The 11,777-nt window shown below is 40.4% G+C and overlaps 1 protein-coding gene across 1 annotated transcript in view; it reads right to left on the minus strand.

Annotated features, from left to right (window-relative positions):
• Positions 1-2,122: 2,122 nt before the first annotated feature.
• Positions 2,123-11,777, minus strand: part of PIK3AP1 (phosphoinositide-3-kinase adaptor protein 1) — a 95,616-nt gene continuing 85,961 nt past the window's right edge. The window contains exons 13-15 of the mRNA XM_011374040.2: positions 8,619-8,689; positions 7,635-7,753; positions 2,123-3,395 (exon numbers count right to left, since the gene is read on the minus strand). Coding sequence (XP_011372342.1) covers positions 3,338-3,395; positions 7,635-7,753; positions 8,619-8,689 — 248 coding nt within the window. The 3' untranslated portion in view covers positions 2,123-3,337. The remainder of the gene's footprint in view (positions 3,396-7,634; positions 7,754-8,618; positions 8,690-11,777) is intronic.

Below are 11,777 nucleotides of genomic sequence, written 5' to 3' on the forward strand. Positions count from 1 at the left end.
TTCTCTCCCTACGCCATTTCTAATTTTCATTGCGTAGCTAGTTAAGACATTTTCTCCTACATCATAGGTTAAATGGGCTTTGGCAGGCTAGCCTGGGAACCTCCTATTTTTTACAGTTTCTAAGAGAAAATGAATTCTGAGTTGTGCCTGAGAATTCAGAACACATCCTTCAACCTCCTACTCTTCCTTTCACCACTCTGGTGAACATAGATCTGGCCATCAGGAATGCATTTTATATTCTTAATAACTCTCCTGAAAAAGAACAGAAAACAATTTATTTATAAAACCAAAGCAGATTCCTCGAAATTGAGGATTGATTTTTAGGATGAATCTTTTAGAGTTATCTAAATTGGCCACTTGTCTTTCTTAGAAATAAATCCATTACTAATGCTCCCTCAGCCAACCAGCTGCAAAACCACACATTATTCTTTGAAAGAGCACAGAAAACCAACTTGCTTCCTAGAGCATATGGGAGAGAGATCTAAAAATCCCAGCTATTAAGGTGATAAAGGATGAAACAGGATCTCTCCTTCCTTTTTAATAACGAAGCAAGATAAAGGAGCGGGAGCAAGGGTAGATAATTTAGCTTGACTTGGAAAAATAGTCATTGAGTTCATTTACATACTATCACTTTACCTAATTATGGCAAAGCATCAGAGATTACTCACATTAAATATGTCAAGTTAAATTATTTGATTGCAACACCATCCTCCTGTTCATAGCCTCTCTACTTAGATGCTTATGTAGTTGGGTTATATGCCCACAGGTTTTCATATAAGATAAAGGAACAGTGCTGGCCTAGGAACTGTAGGACAATGTACCTTGTACAGTTAGAGGCAAAAGCAATGCCAGTGAATATGACTAAAAACTTTACTTTCTATTGAGCCAGCGTATAAATTTGGGGGAAGGATGGTGACAGCTTTGCTGTCTCCCAAAGCATCATATAGAAAACTTTTTAAGTCTCTTTAGATACCTTGTTACAATTTAGTTTCTGATTCTTATTGTATTGAAATCCATGGTTTCATTATGTAACATATTCCTAAAAATGTCTACTAATTTGGGTATGTGGAAGTTGCATAAACTTATGTTATAATGGTGGTTCTGTATCTAGTGAATGAAAATTTTTACCTCATCATTACAGACACGCTTTGATAACACAGTACCAGTGTTTCATTCAAATTTTTTTTATTTTCTTCTTTTACTTTTATACACAATCAATCATTTTAGAGGTTGAGTGAACACTTTGTATGGGTTTTAGACTTGTCGCTTTTGACTTGACAGTCCTGATCATTTCCATCCACATCTCAAGTGTATCACATTTATGAGACTCAGGTTTCTTATCAGCACTTTCAATTTTGTGGTTTTCACTTATTTTCACATGAGAATAAGATGCAATAAGATATTCCAATATTGAACAAACAGTGATGTGCATACACAAAGATGTAACACTATGGACTGGCAGTAGGTTTTACCATGTTATTGATCTAAATGCTTGTCAATCAGAGAATGTACAAAAATATAAATCTGGTATCCAAAACAGGGATTATTGGATTGAATGTTTTAAAAGTGTAGCTTTTATCAAAATTAAATGTGCTTAATATGGAAACTGTCTATAAATAACAGGAAGGACAACCATACTGACATTGTAATATCTTGTTCTCTTTTTATCTCACATTACCCTCTTCTCTCAAATAAGTGACAAAGAGAGTAAAGGGACAATTGCAGAATGGATACTATGTGCCAGGCAATTTGCACAAACACTCTCTTGATGGCCATGGCCAATAGTGTATTTTATGTCAGGGAAAAAAAAAAAAAACCCTAAGACCCCAGAAGCTATTAAGTTCAATAACAGTCCTTGTTTACTGAACTGAGGAATGAGATTGAAAAAGAACCTTTAATCATTAGAAAAAGACCCAATAAATCTATTTAAATGGATTAATATTAGTGTGGCTTTTATATACATGTGTGGGATGGAGAATAATTTCCTGGAAAACTACAAGGTTTCTGATATTTTTTAAAGAAATAGGTCTGACACTAATTTTACTGTATGTTTAAACATTGAATTAAGGACTTGTGTTTTGAAGGTAGATTTATGTGCTAGGAAATCAAAATTAATGACATACTTTAGGCTCTACAATTCTCTGCACAAACAGATTTCTCAAGCCTGGTGGAAATAATAGGTGTATAAAGAAATGGATAACTATTTTTATTTTAAGTTCTTCTTTTCTCTTCTGACCCCTTATCAGAAAAAATGTCAAGGATTCTCCTCTCTCTTTACAGCCAGAACTAAGACCTATAAAAACTACAGAGCAATAAATGGGATCCCTGGCACCCCAAGCTTTTGGTTCCAACCATTTATAGATGTTGCTTGGCATCACCACTGTCCTGAAAGCATACTGAAGTGTAAAAGCCCAAACTGGAAAAAAAATAATACATGGTAGTTCCACACCTGGGAGATATGGAAGAAGGGAACTTCTGAGAGGCCAATAGTTAGTCACTGACCAAATTTCTACATCTGGGCATTTCTTGAGGGAGACAGCTTGGCTATCTGGAGGTGGAAAGTGTGGTGACTTGGAACCAGTGGGCCCGGATTCGAGACCTGCCTCATATGCTAACCAACTGAATACTCTTAGTCCCGGACTTCTGTGGAACCTGGAATTTGACTTCTACTTAAGGGGAGTTAGAACTAATCCCTCTCTAAAGTCTTTTTCATTTTGTTGTATATGACCAGCCCCGGCATTTACATACCCTCCTGAATTTGATTCAACATCAATTTCCTGTTTATAGTCTCTCAGTCTTCATACTTTGTTACTTATATAGTTAGGCATCTGCTCATGAGTTTTAATATAGATGAAGTGCTGGCTTGTTAACAGAGAAGTTGAAGAATCATTTAAAAATTAGGATATGTCTTCTTACTTGAATACTCTAAATATTAAATCATAACCACCTGTAGAAATTAGTCTGGACTAGCAAATAAGTAAGGTCTAAAATAAGTGCATTTTAGTAAAACACTTGTAAAGCGATCAATCTTTTCAGGCTTCTGACATGCCAGATTAGAGGTAAGTGTTCCAATTAAGTTTTTACTCTTTTGGCAAACCAGGATATGGTTCAATATACTTGGTAATGGTCAATAAAGTCCTTAGTTTTTCACTTCTTCATGCCTTAATAATATCTTCTTTAAGGAAAGCCCAAACCAGCAGGGCTGCAACAACATCAGCAATGAGAGTGGGTCTTAAGGTCAGCAATCATGCCATAAATCACAACGTGAAGACATCATTAACAGGCTGAAAACTGCAAGTCTCAAAGTCCTGAAGTAGGCAGGTTTTAGGAGGTGGAGTCAACGACCTCTGCGTGGAACAGGTGGAGGAGGATGAAAGGTCTCCCTGGTTGGAGGCCTGAAATGAAAGATTAAGCAAATATTTTTAAATGAATTTGATTAACTAGTTCTTAGGCATCCATGATTTGTTGTAAACTTGGTCTACTATGCAATTAATGAAACTGGCCACACATATGGACATTTGAGTGTCACACATACTAGCTGTGGCTCACAGTCCTCACTGCACATTTGAATTACCAGTCAAGCTTTGAAAAATATCAATGCCCAGGCTCTATCCCAGACCTATTCCACTACAATCACTAGAGAATTGGATTCGAGCATCCCAACTTTTTAATAGTGTCCCTCTCTCAACCACTATATTAAGTATGTCTTTTATTTTCTGATGCTTTGACTTCAGGGGCCTTACTGATCCTGGAGGGACTGCCCCTCTCAAGGTAAGCTAATTTCTAGAGATAGCAAACAATTTGCCTGTGAGCACACCTTTCATACGCAAACCAACAGATCCAGAGCCCACACCCCAACTACCTCCTTTATGGGGGTTTCACACAAGGGGTGGGGGGTGAGGGGGAGTGGGCCACTATCTCCCCATCCTAAGGGCCAGGTCCCAGACACCTAGAGACAGCCCCTTCGCTCTAGGCCTGCTAAAATTATTCAAGCCAGCCAATCCTAAATCTGCTAACCCTGCCTCATTTGTTCCTTCTTGTGGAAACCATAGTAAAGGTTTTCGCCCATGTTTTCCCCTCCTCTTCCTCCTGACTAAACCTGGTGCTTCTCTATGTGCCCATCCCCACCCCCACGACATAATATGCTCCCTCCTCTTGGTGTCTATGATTATAACAAACTATCTTTTCAACGGCAGTCATCTCCTGATCTGTGACCTTGCCATACCTGAATAATGATAAAACCTATATTGTAAAATACCCATGATTCGAATATACAGCCAGGCAGTAGACACACTGTAGTAGGGAGGTCCCTTGAGAGAGGAATTGAGTATTTCTGGTCTGTTTCTTACAAGTACTTATTCGTGAGATCACAAAGTGTGTTATCCCAACTCCACATTTGCTTTCTTAGAAGCCCTCCTCCATGTTATTCTGGATGGTTTCTGAGTAGTCCTAAATTACACTCCAGATAAACTTGGGTGAGGTTATTTACAGATAAGTTCAATGATTGCAGGAGCTATTTCCACATGTGTGCTGTAAAACCAATATTAATTCTCTTGGAAGGAAGTCAATAAGTCAAGAAAGAGAGCTTTGTCAGGTGCTGTAATTGAATTGTGCTATCCTGGAGTTACGTACTTGAAGATTAAATGAATCAGTGAGTAAATATTTACTAAATGTCTCTTAAATGTAAGTTTTGTGCAGATCAAGGAAATGACAAAAGAGTTGGGAAAAGAGGCTGTCTCAGGAACAAGAGAAAAAGATAGAAGTAGGAAAGAATAACCACAGACATCCTGCACAGGTCCTGCAAGAGGTCTGCTGTGGCCCCTGGGTGTAGATGGTTTTATGTGGTTGTCGTTTTACCCAGAGAAAACAAAGGGACAGTCTCTTTCCATCTCCCCAGTCTGTCCTAGGAACTGTGGGCTTACAAAAGAAAGCTAAAGGACACCCAGGTGATTCCACTTATTTCTTCTTTCCTTCCTTTCTTTCTGTAACAAGTTAACAAACATTTACCTATTATATCTCTAATCCTGAGTGTGAGATGATATAACAAGTAAAATGAGCATAGATCATACCCTTAAGGTGCTGAGAATGTAATGGATGAGACAGACAATAAAGAAAATCAGTAAGCTGTACTGAATGTTTTGAAGGAGGAAGTCATAACCTATGGGAACATATAGCAGAGACATTTATGCACATGTCTGAAGGGCAAGTTCAACTTCTCTGAACCTACCAAACAGATAATAATACCTACTTTGGAGTACTGTGCGAGGCTTAGAGATAATGATTGGAAAGTGAGTAGCACAGTTTCTGGCTTAGAGTAGGCACTCAAGAAGTAAAGCTAATAATTTTATAAATATAACTAAAGATTTATTCTTAGATCTTTTTCCTATGGATGCCTCATGAACCTGACATTTCATCTTCTATCACAAAGAGGGGCCTCCTGGCCCCTCTTCCTCCCTCTGCTGTCCCAGTGAGTCAACAAACAAACCATCCCTAGATTTCATTCTGATCAATGACCTCAGCTATAGATTGGAAGTCCCATCTCAAGGAAATGAATATTTGATTATAGATATCTCAGAACCATGGAAGTAAAGGGTATTAAATCAGAATCAAGGGGTGGCCTGTGGGGAGACAGCCTCTCCAGGACACTGGGATGCTGAAGCTAGAGACACAATTGTCCAGAGATACCTGGGCACTGGCTGCTTTCTCCTCCCTGTTGAGGGTGAGATCTTGCTGGTGAAGTTTGGTTCAAGAACTCAGCAATCCTGATGTTGGTTAATGTTCTTTTAAAACACGGCTGTTGTTTAGCTGGTAAGCTTTTGTACAGTCATACATTGTTAAAAATATTTTTAAGCTTCCCTATTAGTTAGAAAATAGTCTTTGTTTCAAGTCCCGCCTCCCCCGTTCCCCGACCACTCCGGCCCCCTCTAGAAACTTTGATGGACCTCTTTACAAGTCAGCAGTTGAAGGATTAACCCTGGACCTGCCGGATGACTCCAGAAGCATGGAGTACCTAGGCTCTGCCTTAAAGTGGGTGTGCGTAGATTGTTAGTGATTGGCAAATCACCAATAAATGGCAAGATAAGTTCAAAAGCAAAGGGGCAATGGCTCAGCATGAATTGGGCATTTTTTTAGTTTTTGTCAACTGACAGGACCTTACCTATGAAGAGGATGACATTGTCAACTGCCCATTCTATAGAGACTAAGGAGCAAGGGAAATTTCACGCAAAGATATAATGCATCTACTGCTCTTCTTGCTGCCATCTGCCTTCCCTGACTTTGAAATATACTGGGAACTTACAACAGGTGGGAGTATGAAGCCTCTGTCTACTAATATGTAACCCACCTGCACTGTGGTAGATGACTTGTTGGCTGTTTAGGAGATAGGTAGTGCAGCCCAAGCACCAAATCTATCTATCCATTCTTTCATTTACATGGTGAATATAAATATTTATTAAATTTCTAGTATGTTCCAGTTACTGTGCTGGGTACTTGGGAGAGTAGAAAAAAAATTTTTTAATCAAAAACAGTTTGTATTCTCTCAAGGGTCACCATCCACTTAAGGAGACAGATACGTAAAATAGGGCTACAATGTGGAATGAATTATAATAGAGGTGCTTGGGGGATCACGTTCATCTTGCACAGGAACATCAGGGAAGGCTTCAAGAGAGGAGATGATGTTTGGGCTGAGTCCTAAAAGATGTGTAGGAATTTTCTAAGCAGAGATTGAAAGGGAATAGGAAGACAGCATTTCAGGCAAAAGGAACAGATTGGGCAAAGACCCAGTACAAAATAGCACAGCTCATTCGGAATTCTTAAGGGGTGGAGCATCAGTGAATACAGGAGAGGAGTGGGACTTGAGGTTAGATGGAGCCAGAGCTGGCTAAAAAATACAGATTTAAATTTGAAGACTTTTATGCCAGAAAGTGACATCATTGGCTATGTCTGTTCTGGTAAGTACACTACAGTTATATTGTGGAAGAGGGACTGACTGGAGGCAGGAGGTAAACATAAGTTTACATGGATGAACTTAGGTCCTGGCAGATGAAGAGAAAGGGGTGGATCTGAGAGCTGAAAGGGCAGCTGAGTGGACAGAGTCTGGAGACACACTGGATGTGGGAGCTGCGAGGGAAGCAGGAATGGAGTTAAACTTAACTGAGGCATATAAATTTTAGCTAATTCACCCAAGTTTACAAGTGACTGCCAGAGACTTGTTCACAGGTACTGTGGCACTGCAGCCATGCTCCCTACTACCATACCATGCTGCCTCTCACCTTTATTTTCATTCCCAATTCCTTCTTGCTTCCGGGTTTCCAGAAGGCACTGTCCCCACAATACAGCCAAGGAAATTAGTTATTAGGGAGCTGAATTCTAACCAAACAGATAAAAATTATTCAAAAAGTTGGTGTTTACCAATGTATTTCATTGATGAACTATTACATTTGCTATTGAAAGTGTATGCACCTACATAAAAGCACCACTTAAGTTAATGAAGAGTTCACACTGAAACACGTCAAAAATAGGCATTTCAGTTAGCTCTGCATTCATTCTTAGGTCATCTTAGATATCCCCAAATTCTACTCTCCCCCTGGAATTCAGAGAGTGACAAAAAACTTTGCTATCAGTTCTAATGTTACCTCTGTGAGGCAGCCCTTGGAGGCACCCTGGGGGGCCTCTCAATGGGCAGGCTGAGTGTTCCATCCACTTGTGGGGGGCCTGGACTCCGACTTCTGGTAACTTCGGGGACTTCATTATCCTACAACAAAAAAGATGAGAAGGAAAGGTAAAACTTACATCAAGTAACTAGCACGGCTGGACACTGCTATCCTAAAAACCCCTCAGCCTCCTCAAGATTTAGTTAAAGGTTATTCACAAACAGAATCAACCCAGCAACACCAGGACAGCTTTGCATTGGCTCCCGGAGCCACTGAGGAGACAATCAGGCCCAAATCATCATTAATGGTCCTTGCAACTCAAAGCATGGTCTGTGGGACACCAGGGTCAGCATCACCGATGACCTGAAAAGGCCAGGGAACTTTGAAAGAAGAAAGCAGATATGTCCAGAGAAGCAGAGACAAAAGAGGGTGTGGCCTCGAGAAGCACAGGGCAGTGGCCTCTGCTCTGGCATGCCTCACCACTTCTGATCCAGGCCCCAGGATGTGATCACTATCCCTGGATTCCCTGAGACTCGTTCAGTTCCTTCTCGCAGATGCCCCTTTTGGCTTAACTGGTCTGAGCAGATGTCTATTTATCTCTCTCCTTTCCTTCCTCTTTTTATTAAGGTGAAATTCACATAACATAAATTTAACCATTATAAAGCAAACAGTTCAGTGGCACTTAGTACATTCACAGTGTTGTACAATCACTACCTCTTTCTAGTCCCGAATCATTTTTGTCACTCCAAAGGAAATACTTTCCCCATAAGCAGTTTCTCCTCATGTCCCACTCTTCTCCAGTCCCTGGCAACCATTTGCCTTCTGTCTCCATGGATCTACTTACTCTGGACATTTCATATAAATACGTGGCCTTTTGTGTCTAGCTTCTTTCACCTGAATTTCTATTTCTTACAATGAAACAAACCCTAGGAGTAGACAGGTGGAGGCGAGGGCCCTTGCTCTCACCTCATTGTCTCCCTCCATCCCGCTGCTCACACTGAGGAGGCTCCGGGTGCTGGATCGGTTACTCGCGCTGCCTAAAAGGTACAAACAAAATCAGCTGGACCATAGAGTCTCTCGGGCTAAAATAAATGCACTTACTTATTTTTGTGGATAGAAACAATACAAAAGCTGTGAATATGAGATTCTTCAAAATGCTGCCGTCTTATGCCATTTTATTAGAGGTCGGTTTTTCTTTCAGCATGAAATGAAATAGTTCACCTTTTTACCACCATATTTTGCTTTATAGCTACCATTTACTGAAGGCTTCCCACAGGTTATGTGCTTTAAAAGTATAATTGCATTTAATCTCTTTGAAAATCCAACTAATGTTAGTGCTCTGATTTGACAGACAAGGAAGCAAAGATGCTCTATTTCTCACTTGTCCAGGGCTATTTCTAAAAGCTGCAAACAAATTTTGTTGCTGAAGTTTTTACTTATTTAGGAATGACAGCAGGCATGTGTCTGTATCACACATGTATATACACCTTCTAAGTAGGGGTCAATTTTACACAAAACAAAATGCAAAGCACGAATGCAAAAGTAGAATTTATGCTTATGGTAGGAACTATGCGTGTGTGTTTAGGTGCTCAAGGCTTTTGAATTGGGAATCACTTGTATCATCAGAACAGCACTATCCAATAGAACTTTTTAGAAATATTCTATTGTATGCTGTCCAATATGGGAGCTAGTGTGAATTATGGCCAGTACAACTGAGGAACGAAATTTTACATCTTATTTAGTTTTAATTAAATTTAAATAGTTTCATGTGACTAGTGGCTATCATATTGGACAGCACAGCATTAGAATAAGCTCAAGCATGTAATGATGAAGCAATGAAGAAGAAAGAATAACGGTTAATCAACTAAAACAAGAACATTTTAACTTTAAGGTACCAGTATTGCCCCTAACAGTATTGCCAGATCTTAAGTTTGCTGAATTTCTACTTAAAATAGCTCTATATCATCTTAGTTTACAGGTAAATAGTCTTAGTTTTGACTTCATTATGATATTAGCTTTGATCTAATTTTTAAATTTAAAATAATGTGTCAAAATATTTCTGGAAACAAGGGGATTCAGAGTTTGTTTATTAAGGAGTGTGACCCTGTCTCTTTCTACTCAGTTACCCACACATAACACTGTTCACTCTGCCAGAATGTCCTTTCCTCGCCATTCCTATCCACAAGTGTAAAACCTCCTCAGTCTCTAGTGCTCAGGACAAACGTTATTGAAATCCTTCCTCTAGATAGAAGTAACCCCTCCTGCCCATGGGCTCCCATCCTGGCAGAGCCAAGCCTCCCACATCAGTCACCATTGTTCATCCCATTCCCTCACAATGAACCAGCCTTGTGCTGAAGGTTGTCCACTGGGAAGCAGCAAAAAACCATCCAGGCACTGGCTCCAGGACCCTGGAAATTCACGCCCATCAACTCCCATTGTCCTTTCCCCTGGTGTTCTTAAATCTTTAACCCCCAGCATTTGGCTTTGAACCTTGGTTCCCAGGTTCAGCTACCCTGGCCTTCTCCCCTCTCCAGGCTGATGACTTACTTGCCCACATCCCCCCTGGACAGCACAGTTGGTAGAGGCCCCAGCCTCCATTATCTTTACTCTTGCCAGTGGGGAGGAGGGCAATGCCCGCCTCTTATCAGGCTTTTGTCACCAGGGAAGAAGGATCAAACAAGCACCTAACTTGTGCTATTTTTGTACTTTCTCTCCTTTACAGTCACCCTGAAGACAGGCTTCATTTCGTTTTCGTCTTCATTTCTTTACTATACGGTCTAGCTCAGTATGCACAGAGCCATCCTCAATATTTGGTGAAGGAAAGAATAAGAGAAAAAAAATGACCAAATATATGATCCTTAAGAAACTAGGATCAGATGATCTAGGAAAAGGTCAACAGTTTTTCTGTAATGAAATTTTTGTTCTCTTAAACATAACCTTAATATTTGGGGGCATAAAATTTTAGTTATAACCAGATTTAACCTACAACTGTTTTTCTGTGGTTCTCATAAGATGAGAGTTGCATCTTAATAAAAATAGCGCTGTTTTAGGAGGTGACTTTGAGGGTTAACAGGCAGTTGGTGTATCAGAACTGGGCTATGATAAGCACTTATACATTGGGGCTTATCTTTCTGGAATACTCCCTTCATGGATCTTATTACCATGTAAGAAGTGCAGGCTACCAATTTAGAGGCCATACATAGAGAGGCCCTGAAGGATGAGAGGCCACCTTGGATGTCCCAGCCCGAGCCAAGCTTAGAGCTGAATACAGTCTCGTAAGAGACCACCACTGAGCCACATGGCACAGGGATGAACCATCCTCAGTGAGTCCAGCCCGTGTTTACCATCAGGCATAAATAAATGGTTATGCTTCAAGCCACTACATTTTGGGGTGGTCTGTGACATAGCACTAGATACCTGAAACCCTGTAACAGGGGCCAGATGCAGTCTATGGCCACGGAGTAGGGTAAAACCCATTGGTCTTTCATTTAATAACATTTCTAACCAGATGAGCTAGCCATTCCTGAGCTACTAATAAACCACTGCACAAGATAAGAAGCACAGTTTATGCTTTCCATTCTGTTCTCAACCCAAGCTAACTCAAAGTAAAACACACGTATTAAATCTTTGAAATTAATCTGCACCTGAAATGAGGACTTCTCATTTGTCCTGTTAAAGTTCCCCTCCCCGCATTCTGGAATGCACTGCCCGAAACCTGAGAGGGTCTACCCCTCTCCTCCACGACAAGTCTGAAAGATAGGCTACCCCCTCTCTTGCTTCTTTGGTTATTTGTGATCACACTAGAAAAATCTCCCATTTCTGAACTTGTCAGAATTCTCTAAATTGCCTCAAGCGGGGTTCGAGTACACATTATCGCCTCCATAATATAAAGGGAAGTTTTCTCTTCTGTTCATCTAGACTTCCCATGTGGCCGTGTGATATGCTTTGGGTCTGTTTTGACAGGTAATAGCGGCAAGAACAGTAACCTGAGAAGAGCTGGGTTCTGCTCCCATTTTGTCACTCACTGGCTGTGTGACCTTGGGCAAAACTCCTTCCCCTTCTGGGTTACAAATACTCCATCTATAAAGTAAGGAGAGAGACTAGTTCAAAGGTTCTTGACCTAAG

Source organism: Pteropus vampyrus, unplaced genomic scaffold, assembly GCF_000151845.1.
Source record: "Pteropus vampyrus isolate Shadow unplaced genomic scaffold, Pvam_2.0 Scaffold238, whole genome shotgun sequence".
NCBI lineage: Eukaryota > Metazoa > Chordata > Mammalia > Chiroptera > Pteropodidae > Pteropus > Pteropus vampyrus.